This window comes from Ahaetulla prasina, chromosome 1 (assembly GCF_028640845.1).
Source record: "Ahaetulla prasina isolate Xishuangbanna chromosome 1, ASM2864084v1, whole genome shotgun sequence".
NCBI classification, from domain to species: domain Eukaryota; kingdom Metazoa; phylum Chordata; class Lepidosauria; order Squamata; family Colubridae; genus Ahaetulla; species Ahaetulla prasina.
In genome coordinates this window covers 92,970,873-92,993,946 of record NC_080539.1, presented here as the reverse complement: position 1 = coordinate 92,993,946, position 23,074 = coordinate 92,970,873, and the positions used below count along the sequence as shown (strand labels likewise).

General features: G+C 41.7%; 1 protein-coding gene across 3 annotated transcripts in view; it reads left to right on the top strand.

Annotated features, from left to right (window-relative positions):
• The first annotated feature begins 15,745 nt into the window (after positions 1-15,745).
• Positions 15,746-23,074, top strand: part of SYNJ2 (synaptojanin 2) — a 60,342-nt gene continuing 53,013 nt past the window's right edge. For 2 of the 3 annotated variants that reach the window (XM_058168680.1, XM_058168671.1), the window contains exon 1: positions 15,746-16,805. In XM_058168680.1, the coding sequence (XP_058024663.1) occupies positions 16,685-16,805 (121 nt within the window). In that variant the 5' untranslated portion in view covers positions 15,746-16,684. The remainder of the gene's footprint in view (positions 16,806-23,074) is intronic. The other variant, XM_058168690.1, reaches the window with a different exon arrangement.

Here is a 23,074-nt window from a genome sequence, read left to right as displayed (position 1 = left end):
AGTGAGGTTAGCCCTAACCCTTAAGAAAAAAAGCTTTCAAAACGTATTTTTTCATTAAACTCGGGGATGTCTGGTAATAAGGAGCCTACCCATTGATTATATTGTATATAAACATCTTTTTTGTTTTATTTATTTATTTATTTATTATTCACACTTTTATACCGCCCTATCTCCCTAGGGACTCAGGGCGGTTTACAGCCATATAAAAAACATAGATATATACAGATATATACAGAGTAAAACATTAATTTAAAAAACTTATTACATAGGTCGAATATTTAAAATAGAGATATAAATAATAAAACCCCATTTAAAACCAAATTTAAAATTTAAACATATAAAAATTTAAAATTCTAGTCCAGTCCTGCGCAGATAAATAGATGTATCTTAAGCTCGCGGCGGAAGGTTCGAAGGTCAGGAAGTTGGCGAAGTCCTGGGGGAAGCTCGTTCCAGAGGGTGGGAGCCCCCACAGAAAAGGCCCTTCCCCTGGGTGTCGCCTGTCGGCACTGCCTGGCCGACGGCACCCTGAGGAGTCCCTCTGTGAGAGCGCACGGGTCGGGGAGAGGCATTCGGTGGCAGCAGACGGTCCCGTAAGTAGCCCGGCCCTATGCCATGGAGCGCTTTGAAGATCATTACCAAACCCTTGAAGGGCAGCCGGAAGGCCACAGGCAGCCAGTGGAGTCTGCGCAGGAGAGGTGTTACGTGGGAGCCACGAGGGGCTGCCTCTAGCACCCGCGCAGCCGCATTCTGAACTACCTGGAGTCTCGGGTGCTCCTCAAGGGAGCCCCATGTAGAGAGCATTGCAGTAATCCAGGCGAGATGTCACGAGCATGAGTGACCGTGCATAGGGCATCCCGGTCTAGAAAGGCGCAACTGGCGAACCAGGCGAACCTGGTAAAAGCTCTCCTGAGACGGCCGTCAAATGGTCTTGAAGACAGCCGTCCATCCAGGAGGACGCCCAGGTTGCGCCCCCCCCCCATTGGGGCCAATGACCCCCCCCCACCAGTCAGCCGCGGCTGCAGCTGACTGTACCGGGATGCCGGCATCCACAGCCACTCCGTCTTGGAGGGATTGAGCTTGAGCCTGTTTCTCCCCATCCAGACCCGTACGGCTTCCAGACACCGGGACAACACCTCGATAGCTTCGTTGGGGTGGTCCGGTGTGGAAAAGTACAGCTGAGTGTCGTCAGCGTACAGCTGGTACCTCACACCGAAACCACTGATGATCTCACCCAGCGGCTTCATATAGATGTTGAACAAGAGGGGCGAGAGAATCGACCCCTGAGGCACCCCACAAGTGAGGCATCTTGGGGCCGACCTCTGCCCCTCCGTCAACACCGTCTGCGACCGATTGGAGAGATAGGAGGAGAACCACCGATAAACGGTGCCTCCCACTCCCAGTCCCTCCAACCGGTGCAGCAGGATACCATGGTTGATGGTATCAAAAGCCGCTGAGAGGTCTAATAGGACCAAGGCAGAGGAATAACCCCTATCCCTGGCCCTCCAGAGATCATCCACCAACGCGACCAAAGCCGTCTCAGTGCTGTAACCGGGCCGAAAACCGGACTGGAACGGGTCTAGATAGACGTTTCCTCCAGGTACTAGGGTAGCTGACATGCCACCACACTCTCTACAACCTTCGCCGCGAAGCGAAGGTTGGAGACCGGACGATAATTACCTAAAACAGCTGGGTCCAGGGAAGGCTTCTTGAGGAGAGGCCTCACCACCGCCTCTTTCAAGGTGGCCGGAAAGACCCCCTCCAACAAAGAAGCATTCGTAATCCCCTGGAGCCAGCCTCGTGTCACCTCCTGTGCGGCCAGCACCAACCAGGAGGGACACGGGTCCAGTAAACATGGTGGCGTTCAACCTACCCAGCAACCTGTCCATGTCCTCGGGAGCCACAGGGTCAAACTCATCCCAAATAGTCTCAACAAGACGGCTCTCTGACATCCCGCCTGGATCTACCCAATTTTGGTCCAGGCCGTCCCGAAGCTGAATGATTTTGTTGTATAGAGTTTTATCCTCGTTTTATGGTTTTAATCGGTTTGCAAAATATTTAATTTATGGTTTTATTGTATGCCATGCAGACTGACTTTAGGTGAGATATAAATTTGACAAATAAATAGAAATTTAAAAAATCATCACCAGAAAATGTATGGTGGTAATATTACTGAGTAGCCTGTAGTGTCATTTTACTGACTTTTACCCTCATGAAAAAAATTTCTATGCACTCCTAACCTAACCACTACTAAAATGCTAAGTGGATTCGCTACTTACGTCCTGGCAGCCACTTACATGTCCTTAGCACTATCCAATCAGCTCTCTCCAGTGTGGACCAAAACAAGGTTGTACAGCAGAGCATCTTTTCCAAAAACTATGGCACAGAAGCCCAAATCATGTTCCTCATGTAATATCCATGACCCACAAACTAGCCTGCCTCCATGTTCTTTGGGAAACATTACTTAACCTGTCTCCTTCATGGATTACTGCCTTGTGGCAAAGGGGCTTGCATTGCTCAATGAAGCTATGAGCTATGCCGTGCAGGGCCATCCAAGACAGACAGGTCTTAGCAGAGAGCTCTGGCAAAACTTGATCCACTGGAGAAGGAATTGGCAACCCACTCCATTATCTTTGCCATGAAAACCCCATGGACAGTACCAAAAGCAAAAAGATATGATGCTGGAAGATGAACCCCTGAAGTCGAAAGGTGTCCAATATGCTACTGAGGAAGAGCAAAGGGCTAGTACTAGTAGCTCCAGAAAGAGGGAAGCGACTGGGCCAAAGCCGAAAGAACACTCAGCTGTGAATGGATCTGGTGATGAATGAAAAGTCCAATGCTGTAAAGATCTATTCTCCATAGGAACCTGGAATGTAAGATCCATGAATCAAGACAAGCTGGATGTTGTCAAACAAGAGATGACAAGACTGATCATTGACATCTTGGGAATCAGTGAACTAAAATAGACAGGAATCGGTGAATTTAATTCAGATCACCATCAGGTATACTACTGCGGGCAAATGCTAAATTAGGAAGCCAAAAGATAACAGAAATAACAGGCAGGTTTGGCCTCGGAGTACAAAATGAAGCAGGGCAGCAGACTGATAGAATTTTGTCAAGAGAAAACGATGGTCATAGCAAACGCTCTTTTCCAACAACCCAAGAGGTGACTCTACACATGGACATCACCAGACGGTCAACACAGAAATCAGACTGACTGTGCTCTGCAGCCAAAGGTGGAGAAGCTCTATACAGTCAGTAAAAACAAGACCAGGAGCTGACTGTGGCTCAGATTATGAGCTTCCCGTTGCAAAACTGAGGCTTAAATTGAATGAAGTAGGGAAAAGGACTAGGCCACTCCGGTATGAACTAAATCATATCCCTGATGAATATACAGTAGAGGTGACAAATAGATTTAAGGAATTAGATCTGATAGAGAGCCTGAAGAACTATGGACGGAGGTTTGCAACTTGTACAAGATGTAGCAACTAAAACCATCCCAAAGAAAAAGAAATGCAAGAAAGCAAAATGGCTGTCTGCGGAAGGTTTGCCAATAGTTGAGGAAAGAAGGGAAGCGAAAGGCAAGGGAGAAAGAGAAAGATACACCCAATTGAACACAGAATTCCAGAGAATAGCTAGAAGAGATCAGAATGCCTTCTTAAATGAACAGTGCAAAGAAATAGAAGAAAACAATAGAATAGAAAGGACCAGAGATCTCTTTGAGAAAATTGGAGATATGAAGGGAATGTTTCATGCAAAAATGGGCATGATACAGGACCAAAATGGCAGGGACCTAACAAAAGCAGAAGAGATTAAAAAGAGATGGCAAAATTACACAGAAGAGCTATACAAGAACGAGCTTAACATCCCTGATAATCATGATGGGGTGGTCACTGACCTCGAGCCAGACATCCTAGGAAATCTGAGCAACAACAAAGCTAGTGGAGATGATAGTATTCCAGCTGAGCTATTCAAAATCTTAAAAGACAATGCAGTAAAAGTACACTCATTTGCCAGCATATTTGGAAAACTCAACAGTGGCCACAGGATTGGAAAAGGTCAGTTTACATTCCAATTCCAAAGAAAGGCAATGCCAAAGAATGTTCAAACTATCACACCATTGCACTCATCTCACATGCTAGTAAAGTTATACTCAAAATCCTACATGCTAGGCTCCAGCAGTACGTGGATCGAGAACTAACAGAAGTACAGGCATGATTTTGAAGAGGCAGAGGAACTAGAGATCAAATTGCCAACATACACCGGATCATGAAGAAATCTAGGGAGTTTCAGAAAAATATCTACTTCTGCTTCGCTATGCTAAAGCCTTTGATTATGTGGATCACAACAAATTGTGGCAAGTTCTTAAAGAGATGGGAGTACCAGACCATTTTGTCTCTTGAGAAACCCATATGTGGGTCAAGAAGCAACAGCGAGAACTGGACACGGAACCACTGATTGGTTCAAAATTGGGAAAGGAGTCTGGGAAGGCTGTATACTGTCACCCTGCCTATTTAACTTATATGCAGAGCACATCATGAGAAAGGCGGGGCTAGATGAATCATAAGTTGGAATTAAAATTGCCAGGAGAAATATCAATAACCTCAGATATGCAGATGATACCACTTTAATAGCAGAAAGTGAAGATGAACTAAAGAGCCTCTTGATGCAGGTGAAGGAGGCGAGTGCAAAAGTTGGTTTGAAACTCAACATAAAGAAAACTAAGAACATGACATCTGGCTCTCTCAATTCCTGGTAATGACAGATTTTATTTTCCTGGGCTCCAAGATCATCGCAGATGAGGACTGCAGCCAAGAAATTAAGACGCTTGCTCCTGGGGAGGAAAGCTATGGCAAATCTAGACAGCATACTGACATCACCCTGCCAACAAAAGTATGTATAGTCAAGGCTATGGTTTTCCCAGTTGCAATGTATGGCTGTGAAAGTTGGACCATAAGAAAGGCTAAGTGCCAAAGAATTGAGGCTTTTGAACTATGGTGCTGGAGAAGATTCCTGCAAGTCCCTTGGACTGCAAGGCGAACAAACAAGTCAGTCCTAGAAGAGATCAACTGTGACTGCTCTTTAGAAGGCCAGGTCCTGAAGATGAAACTCAGATACTTTGGCCACCTAATGAGAAGGAAGGACTCACTGGAGAAGAGCCTAATGCTGGGAAAGATTGAGGGCAAAAGAAGAAGGGGACGGCAGAGAATGAGATGGCTTGATGGAGTCACTGAAGCAGTAGGCATGAGCTTAAATGGACTCCAGAGGATGATAGAGGAAAGCCTGGAGGAACATTGTCCATGAGGTTGAGGTGGGTCAGACAAGACTTCACAACTAACAACTTAACCTGTTCTGTCCTCTTATTCCCCATGTATACAGTAGGTTTGGAAAAGTCTCACATTTCTTCTTGTATGTTAAAATTAGAACAGTTTTACTGTATTCAAAACAAAGATTCCTTCTTTTAATTCAGATGGAATACTGAAAGTGCTCTTCATACTGTCACATTGTGCGTGACTCTGCGTATAGCTCTATCCAGTTGCCCTGACTGTACCCCATTAAAGGATTACACAGTCATAAAAAGGGAAATACACAGACACATACTCAGGTTGAATTTTAAATTAACCATATTATGAACTTTTTTTGTCTTACTCTTTATGCTTGATTTCTGAAAAGAAAAAGCATCTTCTGCCCTTTAAAAAAAAAACCCTCCCCTGCATATGTTAACTCAGCACAAATAATAAAGTACTAATAAAATGTTTTAGGGATATCTTATTATTTACCATCAAATTTAGACACCACTCAACTCTGGCCAGTTTACAAAAGTTTCCATAAAAGCCATGTAGAAGAGACATAAAAGCACAATTAAAATAGAGGGACAGAATAAAAACAGTTTAAAAGGTAAGTTAAAAGTTGGAGGAAGTGCCCTCAGCCACTAGCCATTTCCAGGGTTGTGTGCTACTCTTCAATTCCCATGCCAATGGGCAGAAGACCAAAATGTGGGAGCCAATCTAAACTTTGGAGACAAGGTGGAGGTGGCAACAGAGAAAGCTCTCTTCCTAGATCTTGCCAGTTAAAAGTCTTTAACCAATAGGCTACATACTCTTCCTGCCATGCCTTCTCATACCGTGTGGAACAGGCTGATGTAATTGGGACAGGGTAATTCCTCAGGTAATCAAACTCCATGCCTTGAAAGGCTTTAAAAGTGATAGCCAACACCCTGAATAGGACCCAGAAGCAAATCGGTACTCAATGCAACTCACATAGCAGACGTGTTACATGCACAGTCCTTGAAGTTCCTCAAACATTCTGCACCAGCTGCAGCTTACTCCTAGGCTATCTCCATCTAGAGTGCATTGCAATAGTCCATGTGGGAGATGACCAGGGCATGAGTGACTGAGAGAAGGGCCTCCTGATCTAGGAAGGAATGCAACTGGCACACAGCACAAATTGAGCAAAGGCTTTCCTAACCATGATTGCCACCTGCTCCTTGAACAGGAGTCATGAGTTTAGCAGGACTCCCAGATTAAGCACTGGGTCCATCTGGGGCAATGCAATCCAATCCAAAAATGGTACATCCCCAGATTGAGATGAGCCCCTACCCATAGCCACTATGTCTTACCAGGGTTCAGTCCCCAGCCAAACTCCCAGAGCCTCCAGACATCACAAAAGAACATCCACGACATAAAAAATATTTACTAATTTTTCATGCAAGTGTAGATAGAGCTCCACTAGCATGGAAACCTACATGCTTTTGTTTCTATAAAATAATTTGCTCAGAGTACCAGCACAATAATGTAATAAAATAGCTCATTGTGACCATTGTAGGAGGAGAGAGAAATTGCACTGGTCTGCTGAGTGTCAGTGAGAACACTGTCAAATCGCAACGTGACATACACACCTGTTCTCTCACAATTCCATAGAGGATAACTATATGGATGAAAAACAGTGGAAATCAATGTAAATCCTATGAGCTGTGCAGTCCTAACTTTACAATCCAGGAAGCAAATTTAAGGCCAAAATAACTACTTTAATCAGATGCTATTTGATTCAATTAATGATTTTGGACCTTTATTTATTTATTCATAGGAACTATATACTGACTAGACAACTCACAACAATCCATAAAACATCGTTAAAAACAAAGGAGCCCTTCTCTCCAGAACAAACATCCTCACAACTCAACTCATTCTAGCCTGCTGTTTGGGGGAAGAGCCAGTTCCCCACAGCCCTTCAGAAGGCTAAAAACGTAGAGATTCCTGTGATCTCAGGAGAAAAAGCTGTTCCATTAAATGGCAACATCTAAGCTACAATTCAAGGAGAGTTTAATAACAAAAACAATAATAGAGCAGTCTATTAACTAAACAAGAAATTTATAATTTATTCTAATTTGAAGCATGCCATTTTAGATTTAATCTTTTCTCACACTTGTACCAATATGTACCCGTTATTATTGCAAATGATTTAGCTTTGGAATGCTCAAGCTGCTTCTATCATTGTTTTTACATTAACACAATGGCTAAGAATCAGTATATGGTTAATGCAAAGCCTGCAGGGATTCTCTGTGGAAGAATATTTCCCTCTCTCTTCACCTCCTCCCTAATCCCATGGTATAATAGTGCCACTTGCATCAGCTTTTGCTTATCGTGAGGTTATAGTACATTCCTTTTGTTATCATGCTGCATTATTAAGCAAACCGGCTGCCTATCTTTTTTTTTTCTCAACTCCGACCATTCAGATTGGAAAACAGCAGTTAGGGGAACAAAGACAAAGAAATCCTGAATAGCTTATAGACTATTTACTTTACTGGACATTTATTTAATGGAAGGATAACAGATAAAACCACTCAGGCAAAGACAGGACACAAAGATACTCTATCAAGAAGACAGCAAAAAATTTGCAGACACATAATGTATTACTGATTGAAATCTATGGATCTTTCTCTGCATTATTTTACATAAGTAAGTGCCCATTTGAAAAAGGGGAAGTAGCCTCAGTAGTCTGCTAGTAGAGTCAGAATAATCAGGAACAAAATCCTGTAAGTTTCCATCTGATGTTTGTGGAGAAATCCTATTGAATTCAATGACATCTGTTCTTAACTATTTAAGAACAGATGTCTGGGCCTCTTGTGGCTCAGACTGTTAAGACAGTCTGTTATTAACACACCTGCTTGCAATTACTGCAGGTTCTAGTCCCACCAGGCCCAAGGTTGACTCAGCCTTCCATCCTTTATAAGGTAGGTAAAATGAGGACCCAGATTGTTGGGGGCAATAAGTTGATTTTGTATATAAATATACAAATAGGATGAAGACTACTGCTAACATAGTGTAAGCCGCCCTGAGTCTTCGGAGATGGGCGGGATATAAATGCAAATTAAAAAAAATTATACAATTTTTACATTGCTTACTACAACTGTTTATATTAGACTGTTTATGCCTATTATATTTAATTCTGTGCAATATGCAAATGTGATCCTGAAAAAGATATAATACAAATAGATTTGTATATTATAACATGGAATTTGTGTTTTTGTATAAAAAACTTCATATAAGGAGTTACAGATATTGATAACATTCTACAAAATCTTTCCATCAGTCCAGTATATACAGTAGAAAGGACATGCCTTGCCATTTATTACAAAACTTGCAATCTGGAGAAAGTTTGGTTGACTTGGTAATTTTGGTTGCCTAAATAAATATAACGTACTCATCTATGCATAGTTTTGCAGTGAAAGCACCTAAATTCTAAAACAGATGCTGCTAAAAATAATATTTTCTAAGACAAAAATTCACATCTGCCCTGGTGAGTCTGTTTTTGTTAAAGGGTTTTTCACGTATGATATGAAGGAATGGGCAGCACTTTTCACAGTACTTTAGGCTAGGTAGAAGACATACATAAATAATTTGAAACATTTGCTTAAGAAGCAAAGACTAACATTAGATAACTGTGCTTAAAATTATAGGCTTTAAATGCTGTTTTTCATTAAAAAAATATATTGGGGAAAAACTAATGGCTCAAATTTTCCAACTCTATTAAGCCAAGCTCTGTCTTCTCCATTTCATGGTCACTCCTTCAAATCTCAGGAAGTTCTTTTCTCCATAGTTTTACTGACAAAAGTTGCAACCATATTAGCTTTGCAGTACGGTATTTTCAGGACTTCTTTCTAGCATGTCAGTTTCACACCTGAAGTGGGTGGCACAACACTTGAAGATTACAGTGGATAGGTTTGGGAGATACAGACAGAATCATAGAAGTAGAAGTAACCAGAGGTCACCAATATAGGACCCATCAGACCATCTCTGATAGATATCCTCTAGATGTTCACTAAGAAAGGATTTTTTGAAATGACCATCAGAGCATTAGTATTACCTATATTATTATTAACATGCTCTGATGCTAAGGAGTTCTATTCCCCCTCCTCACCTCAAAAGAAATCTGTTCCAAATGCAAAACACAAGCAGAGGAGTTTCGCTTTCAGTTTCACTTTCACAGCAGCAAGCAGCTTTACTAGAGAACAGTTGAGCTAAGCCACACCCAACCTTCCTGTCTCCTCCTTGCTCACACAGCAAATACTGTTTGAGTTTCCAAAAACCCCTCAACTCTCTCACACACTGACAGGATGCTAGCCAGATGAATACTGACAGATCCTACCGGCTGGGACATTCTACTCCCCCTCCCACTCTGTTCCAACTGCCAGTTGCATTATATTAACACATACTGAGCTATGGAGTTACACATTCTACATTAAGTTTCAGGCTGCAAGTGTTTTATTTATTTATTTATATTTATTTATTTGTCAAACAACAGTATATATAATCATGAAATAACCATACGAATTGGATACAGTCAAATGGAACATTAGGACAGAAACGGTAGGCACACTGGTGCTTTTATGCACGCCCCTTACAGACCACTTAGGAAGGGGGTGAGGTCAATAGTCGGTAGTCTTTGGTTAAAGCTTTGGGATTTTTGGAAGAGACCACAGAGGTAGTGCATTCCAGGCATTAACAACTCTGTTACTGAAGTCATATTTTCTACAATCAAGATTGGAGCGGTTCACATTAAGTTTAAATCTATTGTGTGCTCGTGTATTGTTGAGATTGAAGCTCAAATAGTCTTCGACAGGAAGGACATTGTAGCAGATGATTTTATGAGTTATACTCAGGTTATGCCAAAGGCGACGGAGTTCTAAATTTTGTAAACCCAGGATTTCAAGTTTGGTGGCATAAGGTATTTTGTTGTGATCAGAGGAGTGGAGAACTCTTATGAAATATTTCTGGACACGCTCAATTGTATTAATGTCCGAAATGAGGTGTGGGTTCTAGACAGGCGAGCTGTTAATTTATCAAGCCCGAGCACATAGTTTCATAGCGAAGCACAGACGTCCAGCTAGTAGATGATAAATTAATTTCCTTTTCTGTATGACATCCCTTTATTTATTTATCTATTATGTTGATTTCTATAGATCACTAATTATGACCCTGAGCAGCAAACAGGATTAAAATCCAATATAATTTTGAAAACAAAAACTAAGATAACAATGGTAATACAATAACAACACACTGGCTCCTGAGGATAATCCAATCCAATTTATATTACAGCAATCATAGCAAGACAAAAAAAATCACATTGATGACCTTGGGTCCAGGCCCAAGGGAACATTAGGACCAAGCAAATTGGAAATATGATATTCCAAACAGCAAGTATTCTGCAATATTTGAAAACCACACATCTCTGCTCAGTAGTCTCTTCTGAAGGCTAAACCTTAACCCTAAGGCTTAGTTTATAGATCTTTACCTTGATAGCTTTGCTCTGAAATGCTCATTCATTCATTCATTCATTCTGTACAGTCACTCATTCAATATATGTGTTGTGGTCCACTAGCAGCCCACAGAGCTAGCAGAGTCAGACAGTAAGGAGGCTGGGGAAGACCATGGGCCAGTCCTGGAGTCAGGGGAAGGCCCGGACGAGGGTTCTGTGTTGGAAGCAGAGATGGGGCCAGGGCCATCTGGGAGTGATGCACGGACTCTGGAGCCTCCATAGACGGACAGCAGAGAGGCAGAGGAACAGGAGGAGCCTGATCCTAGTGCATGCATGCGAAGAGCTGCCAGAAGGCAAGAGCAGCTAAAGCAAAAAGGATAACTCAGGAGTAAGGCCAGGAGATGATTGGCCTGTCCCATAAGGCTTAAAAGAGCAGCAAAGGCTCATGGGCTCTTACATCTGTTTCTATTTGGTGTCTCTTGTTTCTGAACTTCTTGGGGCTTTGCCAAGAAAAGTCTTTGGCAGGGTGCCAAAGAAGATAAAGTTTTGTGATAAGGCCAAAGGACTCTTTCTGAAGGACTTGTTTTGGAATTAATTTGGACTAAGCTGGGAATGAAGTAATTCCCAGCTGTTATAATAAAATAGGTTTGTTTAATGTGTGTCTTTTATGCCTAAGTGAGCCTAGGACAGAACAATATGACATTTTATTCTGAACCGTAAATAAGTTAAAAACAACAATGAAAACATTAACAAAGAACCCCAAACACTCTTGGATCAGGGGTGAAGTGCTCCTGGTTCAAACCGGATCACCTGATCCGGTAGCTATGGCGGTGGGTAGTTTGGAGAACTGGTAACAAAAATCCCTGCCCCCTGCCCCAGCTGAGCCGCGCAATCATCAGAGGTGTTTTTTTTACTTTTAAAAGCATTTTTTCTTCGGCTGAAAAAAATGCTTTTAAAAGTAAAAAGAAGCCTCTGATGATCGTGTGACTCAGCTGGGATCATCAGAACCCTTTAAAAGCATTTTTTCTACAACCTCTTCAGCCAAAGAGGTTGTAAAAAAAAGCTTTTGAAAGGCTCCTCTGGCGATCCCAGATGAATTGCCTGATCGCCAGAACCCTTTAAAAGCATTTTTTTACAATCTCTTCAGCTGAAGAGGTTGTAGAAAAAATGCTTTTAAAGGGTTCTGACGATCCCAACTGAGTCGCGCAATCATCAGAGGCTTTTTTTTAAAAAAAAAACCCTCTTCAGCTGAAGAGGTTGTAGAAAAAATGCTTTTAAAAGTTAAAAAGAAAAAAAAGTTGGCCACGCCCACCCAGTCACATTAATCACCCCCACCAAGCCACACCCACAGAACCGGTAGTAACAAATTTTACATTTCACCCCTGCCTTGGATCCGCATGCAGTGAGAGGCTGCAGTGCACATGGGCATTCTAATCGAAATACCAAGGGGCCTCTGTGGCTCAGGCTGCTAATGCAGCCTGTTATTAACAGCAGCTGCCTGCAATTATTGCAGGTTCTAGTCCCACCAGGCCCAAGGTTGACTCAGCCTTCCATCCTTTATAAGGTAGGTAAAATGAGGACCCAGATTGTTGGGGGCAATAAGTTGACTTTGTATATAAATATACAAATAGAATGAAGACTATTGCTAATATAGTGTTAGCCGCCCTGAGTCTCCGGAGAAGGGCGGGATATAAATGCAAATTAAAAAAAAAATCTTTTGACACACTTTCAATCCTAAGAGATCAGCTGTACTGTGCTGAAGTTTCAAAAACAGCCCCTGAGCAAAGGCCTGATGCATTATAGAGAAGTCCAAGACAATCAAAAAGAGAACTGACTATGACATGGGATTAACATTTATTTCCCTCACATGATCACACCACCAATGCCTAAATCAAAACATAGATGTATCTGGGTCAGGTCATGATGGTCCTGAACTAACTTGCCGCCGGTGATTTTGCACCCAGAGAAGGCAGGTAGAAGTCGCCGGGAGTCTCTTGGAAAGTACTGCTGGTCTGGCCACACAAGGAGTACAGGCAAGAAAGCTGCCCTGCAGCATGGATGCTGGTACAGCAGTGGCACTCTTATCTTATCCCTAGAGTCCAATTTCACAACAAGGTCTCACCTCTAGTTATCTAGAGCAGCATCTCTGAGGATCACCAGAATCTCCCAAATGACTACAGCCATTACACCACCATTATTACAGCCATTACACTGTTGGTCACAACAGTGCCACACTTATTTATTTATTTGTTTATTTGATTTCTATATCGCCCTTCTCCCAAAGGACTCAGGGCAGTTTACAGCCAGATAAAAACAATTATACATATAATATAAATTTTTTTAAAATCTATTAAAAAAACTAATTCAATTTGGCCGAATTAAAACTTAAAAAACAGCAATAAAACTATAATAAACCCCAATGAAAATTACTATTACTTCAAGCCAGCCCTGCGCGGTAGAACAAAAACGTCTTCAACTCGCGACAAAAGGTCCAGAGGTCAGGGAGTTGCCATAACCCTGGAGGCAACTCATTCCAGAGGGCAGGTGCCCCCACAGAGAAGGCCCTCCCCCTGTGGGTCGCCAGTCGACATTGTTTGACTGACGGCACCCTGAGGAGTCCCTCCCTATGGGAGCGCACAGGTCGATGGGAGGCTATTGGTGGCAGCAGGCGGTCCCGTAAATAACCCGGTCCTATGCCATGGAGCACTTTAAAGGTGGTAACCAACACCTTACTTGAAATACATTTCAAAGAGAGGACTCCAACCCCCATGTCTAACCAGGAAGCTGATATGAAGAATCAACATGACACCAAGACTACGTTCCCCAAGGGTGAGTTGCCCCTTATCTCCCAACATATTTCTCTCTGCCCATCACCCAACTATCTTGTTTCAATTTGTCACTCTCTTTTTTGCACAGTGATGTTGAAACCAGAAACAGCACTCCAAGTGGCAGGGCCGAATAGAATGGAATAATTAATTCCTGTGAATGACTGAAACGTTCTTCATTTTGATGTGTTAGTACACACCTGTGGGGTACTCTGTCAGCAGGACTCTCTGGTACAATTAAAGCATAACAACAAGATTACTTCCCTCAAAATTGGTGCTGCCAGTTTCCAAAATTTACAGTTAATCCTGTTGCAGAGTCAGTGGATCCTAAGGCATGCATAAAAAGAAGGAATTCTACAAACAACTGACCCTGCCTTGTAGCTGTAACTAAATATTTCATCTACTTTAACCTCAATTACAGTAGCTTCAATTCTGCTTTGTTTTATCCTGCTGAAACTTCAGTGTATTGTGTAGGCTTACTAATGCATATCATGTATGAGACAGCGATACATGCACACTGAATGGTTTGTATAGCTAAATTCAAGACTAGTTTGTCTTTTTTACATTCAGTAATTATGCAGCAAAAAGAATAGTGATACTGTATTGTTTATGACTACCAGCATTGTTTAAAAGCTACTCAAAATACAGACCAAACACGACTACCGAAAAGCAACAGAAATTCAGCTTTGGGGCTGTTAAGAAATGCCCATGTGCCTTCTGGACCAGTTTATTCCCTTGAGATCAAGATAGCAGACCTGAAGCAGTGATTTTCTGAAGGCAGAGTTTCCAAGATATAATACTGGTGTTCCAATTAAACAAGTGATGCCAAGGAGCCTGAATAACTCAGTGGTAATGGGAGTTGTGAAATAAATAAACTCACAGCTATCTTGTCTAAGAAAGTGAAAAGTCCTTGGAGTCAACCTCAATGCCAAGTGACATCATGGGAATATCTATGTAGTTTTCTCAGTAACAATATGGAAGAGGATTATATTGTCTTTTAGGATTTTTCCCCCTCATTTTCCACTCTATTTTGTCCTCCCCAGTATTTCTTGGTGGTTTCTCATCCAAGTACTGACCAGATCTAATTCTGCTTGTTTTTCAAGATCATAGAATGATGTCTAAGGCTTCCCCTTAACTGGCTGTTACCTTGAGTGGGTGTGTGTGTGTGTGTGCAACTGTGTGCTCTCAAGTCAAAGTTGATTCCTGGCAACTGCCTGAACTTGTCCCAGCAGTTTTCTGGGCAAGGTTTTTCAGAAGTAGTTTGCTTTTGTCCTAAGGCTGACTTGTCAGAGAGAGCAAGAGTGACTTATCAAGGTCACCCAGTTGGCTTTGTGCCTAGAACTTACCATCTTCTGACTTCTAGCCTGGTGCCTTAACCATTACACCGAACTGTCTCCAAACTTAAATGACCAATTTATTTCCTCCTTCCATTCTCTTGCCACAGAATTCTCTGATCTCTGCTTCATTCCCTCAATTAAAACACCCACTAAGGAATAAAAATCTCTACATTATTTCTTACCTAAGGAACATCAACCAATCAGTTTCAACCATTAGAACCCAACCAGATTGTCATCCAACAACTGCAAAAGTATGATGTGAAATGACCTTAACTTTTTATCCTGCATCACAGGCAACATTAGCTTGTGCACTTTGCTGTATCTTTACAAATAAGATGCAAACGTCAAAACTGTGCAAAGGAGAAGTAAAAATCCAATTTTATTGTACATTTGAACAAAAGAACATTACACCCAATATGATTCGGAAAAGAGGTCTCCTTATGCACAAGTGTTCACAGGAAAAACATCCTTTCTAGTAAGTATTTATGCGTAGTTATTTTTAATAACTAATTATTCTTTCTAATAACTATTCCAAACGGACTTTTTGCACCTAGCGGTAAAAAAAAAATGTTCCTCCTGTTCAATCTTAACATTTGAAACATGCCACGTGTTTCCGGGGAAAGGCTGCAGTTTCTGTGCAGCTTTTTCCCATCCAACTCTACAATCTTTCTAGTCGACATCATAGAGGGAACTTTTCCATCAGCATCACCTACATATAAAACAGCCCTTATCCAGCCCAAATCCAACAATTACTTGCAAAAGGCTTTTGGAAACGCCACAAGAGGGGTGGAAAGAAAGTAAACATTCCGGCCGAGGCCAATCCAGCTGCTGCCTCCCTTCTTTTCTTCCTCTTCCCCACATCACTGCTGGACGGTCTTTCTGCCTCGGGTGCCCCACGAGAAGCACTGCCCCCCCCCTTTCCTTGGGGGTGGGGACCGGGAGCTTCACCTCACCGCCCCCTGAGGGAGGGCGCTCACCTGTCCCCGAGGAGGCGAAAAGAGGCGGTAACCATATCTCGAAGTCTTCCAGAAAGTTTCTACTGTACAGGGGGGAAAAAGCAAAAAAAAAAAAGCAAAAGCAAAACGAGGTCCCCGCCCTGACCAGTCGCGGCAGAGAGCGAGCACTTTTCCTACAAGGAACCAGAAACTCCGGAAATTGTGCAAGAACTTGCGGGAAAGGGGGGAGCTTTTCGAAGCCCCCTCCCGCCGGAGGAACCTCCATTCCTTTCCTCCTCCGGCCCTCCCGGCTGAGCCTGGGGACGAGGAGAGCCAAAGACGAGCGTCTGCGAAGGGGCCGAGCAGCTGGAATCTGGCCTCGCAAAAGCCGGCGGGTGGCCACATCGGGCTCTCGCCAGTCCCCACGAAAAGCGGGGGCAGAAGAGGAGACCGTCGGCGAGCCTTTCTTTTGTTCGGGGTTTATTCCCCGTCTCTTCTCCTTCCCAACTTTTGGGGTGTTTTTTGTTTGTTTTTTTTTTTGTTTTTTTTTGTGTGGATCAAGTTGAAAAGCGTCCGGCCCTTCCCCCCCCCCCTCCTTCGCAGCCCACTTCTAGCAGCTAAGGCGGCGGTGGGGAGGGCGCAGTGCGCCCCTGGAGCAGGCTCTTGGGGGAAAAGTTAATTTTGGTGTTGTTGGTTTTTATTTTATTTTAATTTATTTATTTTTTATTTTGGAGCGGGAGAGAAAACCTCGAAGCGGGAGCAGCTGCTCCGGAGCAATTTGCAATCCGGCTCTCTTTGGTTTCCCTCTTCCACCTGATGGGCAAAAGCCTCCATGGCGCTGAGCAAAGGGCTGAGGCTGCTATGGAAGCAGGAGCCCACTCCCAGTGCCCTACTGGAAGCGCGCGGCCGCCAGGACTGCCTGCTGCTGGAAGCCGGCACGATAGCCACCCTCAGTAAGTGCCTCGCACCGAGGGTGGTGGTGGACGGGTGGGTGTCTGTGTGTATGTGTGTGCCCGCGTAGTACTCTGGACTGAACCACCCTACAGTTGCTTTGCTGGCACGCCAACTTTGAAGCAAGGAGGCGAGGTCTTTCAGACCAATGGCCCACCCTGTCTGACAGCCGACCCTGACCGAAGGATTTGGTTGGTTAGTTGCTTGCTTGCTTGATTAGTCCAGGGGTCAGCAACCTGCGGCTCTGGAGCCACATGTGGCTCTTTCACCCCTCTGCTGTGGCTCCCTGTCACTCAAAATAGGCGTCACAATCGCCAATGTGCGACACCCCCCGGCACACGATTTATTGAGCTTTTCAATCCCCAGTAGGCCAACTATGGATAAATCAAGAAAAGAAAAGTTTCAGAAGAAAACAGAACGTTTAATTCAACTACATATGCTAGTTTTATGGCCGCTCAAGAAATAGTCAGGCACAGGAAGGTTTTTGTGGCTCCTGGTGTTTTCTGTGGGAAACGGGTCCAAATGTCTCTTTGAGTGTTTAAGGTTGCAGACCCCTGGATTAGTCAAATCAGCGTCTGCTCTTAGCAGTCCACATGGATGGGCTTCTTCCAGTATGCTCTGCTCAACCTGGCCTTTTCCATCTCTTGCCTTGATGCTGATCATCTTCCTTCCTTCCTTCCTTCCATTTTCCCCAGCATTATGGACTTCTCAAGGGAGATGGAAGGCCTTTGCACAATTGTATGCAAACTAGTCTTTGAGCTTGATCAGTGCTGCATTGTGTGAGAACTCTGGTTTGATTTATTCCATGGTGGGTTGCTGTTGTTGTTTTTGCTTCCTTGGTTGTCCATGGTAGTCTAAAAATCCTCTCCAATACCAACTTTCAAAAGTAGTAGTAGGCATTCTATCTTGCTTCAGTCCAGTTGCAGAATTTTCACATCCATTGAGTGTTACGCTGCCTGTATAATCTAATGTTTGTAGGTATAGATGTGCATTTGTCTTATTTATGCAAGGCCTTCATTGTTTCCCTACCAAGTGTTGATTTGTTGCGTATTTCTTTCTTTTTATAAATAAATTAATTGTGGAATATTTCTTGGCGGCTGTTCCTGAACTTTTTAATAGTCAATTCTAAAAGACAAAATTTATCCACCCTCATCAGTGTCTTCACTGTTAGTTTTCCTGTTGTCATTAGCTTGATCATTATATTTAATCACAGTCCCATTTTTCATTGCTTTCATTATTGTAGGATATGAAAGTATAATTTCCATTTTTCTATGGAGGTTCTCCATAGAAAGGCTGCTTTTTTCAAGAGGCAACTGGACTTTTTTTTTCTTTGAAGACTTTTTGCTTCTTATCCAAGAAGCTTTTTGAGGTCTGACTGGATCGTGGGGAATGGAAGGATTTCATTATATTCCATGTCTGCAAGGAGTATAAATCCTTCCATTCCCCACGATCCAGTCAGAGCTGAAGAAGATTCTTGGATAAGAAGTGAAATGTCTTCAAAGAAAAACAAGAAAGTCCAGTTGCCTCTTAAAGCATCTTTGGGATATAATTTCCATTATTACCAGAATCTTAATTGATTCTTGATTCAATCATCACTGATTTGAAAGGTTCTGTCTGGTGTATTTTTGGGCAGTAGTTGATGGCCAATAGTTGTGGGCCATCTCCTTTTCAAATCATGTAAGCCATGATTACAATCATATCTTATTACAGGGGGAAGGGCTCAAGACCTTTCAAGAATGAACAAGAACATACTGTATTTCTTCCTCCAGTTTCAGCAATGGTACATAGTTAACTTTACACTAGTTCAGGTAATCATACTTGTATTCTTTCATGGAATAAACAGTCAACATTATCAGAGAAAATTAAATAATCAGTGCTTCAGGACAGACAGTATCAATAGCTTGAGGCATCCACATTTCTTAATAGCATGAGTTCTTCCTTGCTGTCATACATTTTATTAATTACAGAAGCTGTTTCACAATTGATAAAATGATAGGTTAGGTGTGAATTTAATATAACAAGTGGCAGCTTGTCTTCAGAAATTCATCTGCATTATGCTCCCTAGAACCAATATGAGAGATTCCATAAATGCTTTTGCTCAATACCTCATTGTCACTCCTTCACGATTCAACTGATTGTTGAAAATGAGGTCAATAAAACAAGCAATTAAAGCTCCAAGAGGTCAATTTATATCCAGGTGCTAGATTAGTCTCCCCTCGCTCACTTACAGCTTTGGTCTATAGGCCAAAACAGAAAGTTATGCAACCGTGCAAAGCAGCACCTCCAGATTTTCATATGTGTTGCCTTTTGCAAATGTAAACAATTAAAATATCAGGATCTTACATGATAAATAAATTGCAAAGATTGTGATAATCAAAATGTCATAAAGAAATCTTGGCATGCATAACTTTTACACTGATAATGCACAAGTTAGACATTGATGATCTATTTATTTTATCAACAAAGCACTTTTTATTTATATTTTAAAACTGATTTTATTTTAAAAACTGGTAAGATTGAGAAGATAAAAAAAGCCATCTTAGATTGAAAGCCTATTTATTCCAGCCTCTAGTGCTCACAACAACCACATAGATGCCCCTCACTGAATGCTTTAGTGTCTCTTGCATTTGTTCCCAGCAAACTGGGGCTCAAGATACTGTATTCCTTAAAATACTTTTTTTTTCTTTGTCCTTCTCTTCCCTTTCTTGAATCCATTCTGTTTCACTCTGGAGTCCCTAAAGAATTACACACCCATCTTGATTTGCAGCACTGTGTCTGTGACTGTGGAAAGGAAAGAGTGCTTATCAATAAAGTAATGCAGGCAGCAAGTTCAAAACCTCACTCCCTTTGTACACACAGAGGGGTAGGGCAGGCATCACTCTCTGATATGGTGAGGTGGGACTTCAATCTTGTTGCTATGACCACTAATTTGACTCTATCCCACCTCCTGTGGAAGCCATTGATCTGCTTCATTATTATTGCCTTCTTGATCTACTGGACTTTAGTGTACTATGTTTATTTAGAAACCTTAAACCTTAAAAAGCGTCTCTCAATATTTAGACATTTTTGCAGTTTGCTACATCTTGGAAGTTTTAAGATGATTTAAACTTCAATAATATAGTTCTATGCAGAGGTGGGTTTCAGCAGGTTCTGACCAGTTCTGGAGAACTGGTAGCAGAAATTTTGAGTAGTTCGGAGAACCGGTAGTAAAAATTCTGACTGACCCTGCCCCCATCTATTCTCTGCCTCCCAAGTCCCAGCTGATCGGGAGGAAATGGGGATTTTATAGTAACCTTCCTCTGCCACGCCCACTAAGCCATGCCATACCCACCAAGCCATACCCACAGAAACGATAGTAAAAAATTGTGAAACCCACCACTGGTTCTATGGGTATCTATTCAGAAATGAGCCAATGCATAAATTCTAATTTATCCTAGCCTTTGTTTGCTAAAATAAAGCAACTTTACAATTACAGTCCTGTATCATACCCCTGTAACGAAGTGTAATTTGTCATCTCAACTAACAGTCAGAGAAAGAAATTCCAGCTGTCCTTGGGCAGGACTTTTAACTATACCATTTGTTGTCCCATCATATTAAGAAAGCAAAAACTATGTGAAAAGATTATTATAGAATTAATTTAGAGCACAAAAATCTTTTTTGACTTACTAGATAAACAGGAACTTCTACCTTGAATGGTGCTTTGCTCCAAGGTATGAAGAAATTATGACAAATACATATTTTAAAATGTATGCCCTTATGCCCTATTTCTACCTCTACTTGTTACTTATTTCCTAATATGAACTGATGCCTGAAGCAGAAGTCTGTCATTCATTTCCATAAAATGTATTTATTTATATTTGGGGGGCTGTAAATTGCAACAATTTTTCAGAGATTCAGGCTTGATTAGATCCAATACTTAGCTGATTGCTTCTCCCTTTTCTTGGAGAATTAACTGAGGTTTTTGAAAGATCAAAAATTCTTCCACCTTGTTCAAGATCTGCCTTTTAGCCACATGCAAAAGGAAACATCTCTCTTCAGGAAAGCCTGGTTCAGACCTAGAGTTGTGCATTCCTTGCCTGGGAAGCAGTTGTTCTTGAGAATGCCAGATAGCCTCATATAAGAAATTTCTTCTGAATTACCCCTTTCCTCTTACTACTGATAGTAATTTACTACCTCTGAAACTGTTATTATAATCAATGCATTCATGATAGTAATGGGTTTCAAATCCCAGCGCTACTGATTTGTAGTGAGCACGCGGCGCTTCTGCGCATGCACCCGAACCAGGCCTAACCGCCCGAACCGGAAACAACCCACCACTGATTCATGAGCATTAAGCTTTTGTTCATTAGCTGTAATCATATGAATTTTGCTTTGTTTAAAATGTAGTTTGCATTTACTCTTCCATTATTTAAATCTTAATGTTTGTCTTAACATAACATAACATAACATCAGAGTTGGAAGGGACCTTGGAGGCCTTCTAGTCCAACCCCCTGCCCAGGCAGGAAACCCTACACCATCTCAGTCAGATGGTTATCCAACATTTTCTTAAAATTCTTAGTGTTTGTCTTGTTGGTAGCATATACTTGTCTTTCTGCAACCAGTGTCAAGTTATTTTAAATATATTTCTGTTTGCTAATGCAGATTAGGAGAAAGAACTTCGAACTCTCAATCTCTTTTCTTCATGAACTGTAAAATGGCAAAGTTAGAAAATTACTTACATTCTTAAACTTTGTTTACATTTCTGAATGCCATGTTATTCACTTTATTTGTATAGTTCCACTGTGGCCTGTGGCTACAGTGATTCCTTTGTCTAATGAAGAATTAAATATCTTGATTGTGTGAGGTCAGTGCATGTCTGCTGAGTGCACTTTCACAAATATGAAACCTTGCAGATTTATTTATTCTACAATTTATTCTACAATTTATTCTAAATTTACAATTTATTCTATTAGCTTCATATTATCTAGAAAGTCCTGGTTTACAAAAAATTCCCTGCTGCTCAATATGTTTTGCAGAATTTTTAAAAACTAGGCTAAATTCATTACAGCGAAGGCTCAATTTACTGGACCATGGTACAATGAACTTTGGGTGCAACCAAACAAATTTCTACCATGTAAAAATGTAATTACAGAAACGGTGTGCTGTTATCTACATTATGAGATCATCATGCTAATGATATCATGTGTGTCATTCCAAAAATCACATTAAGTTACAATATGCTACTTTTATGTATAGTGGACTTTTGTGAATAACAGACTCTCTTTCTCCCCACTTTCTCTTCAAAATAAGGGTTCACTAGCATTAGCTCTTTATTAAGTCTATAGCTAAAACATATATCTTCCTATATACATATAGGAAGATATGTATATATGTATACATACATATATCTTCCTGATTAACACTTCAAATATAGTAACTAAGCAATTTGCAGAAATTAACAAAATAACAGAATAACAGAGTTGGAAAGTACCTTGGAGGTCTTCCAGTCCAACCCCCTGCTCAAGCAGGAGACCCTATATCCGTGATGATGAACCTGTGCTACGGATGCCAGAGGTGGCACACAGAGCCCTCTGTGGGCATGCGTACCATCACCAACTGCTCTTCTGGGTTCCGTCTCACGCATGTGCGCCGGCCACCTGGTCCGGCATGCATGTGCACTGGCCAGCTGCTCTCTTCTGGGTCCCGGTGCTCCGGCACATGCATATGTGCACACGCTCCAGTTTCGGCACTCAGTGCCGAAAAGGTTAGCTGTCACTGCCCTATACAATTCCTGACAAGTGGCTGTCTAGTCTCCTCTTAAAGGCTTTCAGTGATGGACCACCCACAACTTCTGAGCCACTGGTTAGTTGTTCTCACTGTTAGGAGAACAATAATCTTAACTGATCTCTTAACAAATAAAAAGAGTTCATCTGCTTGGTACTTTGATGAGAGACTCAGGAAATCCCAAGTGCCATAAAAATACTCTTAGGAAATTAGAACAATATCCCAGAAAAACCTTTGATAAAACTAATCCATTTTATTGTCCACATAGTCTCCTGTGGAGTTTAAATCAAGGGAATTAACCTTTAACTTTATATATCCTTTAATGCAATTTTTGCCTCTCTAGCATGACTCCCTGATTGTATTATTTACCACTAACATTCAGCAATTCAGCTAGTGGAATTTCACACCTGGAAATGTTGATTAGTTAACGTTCAACAAAACGTTAACTGTTTATGGCTCTCTCCTCTGTTAAGGTCACGGTTGTCAATATTTCTGTTTTCATTCTCTC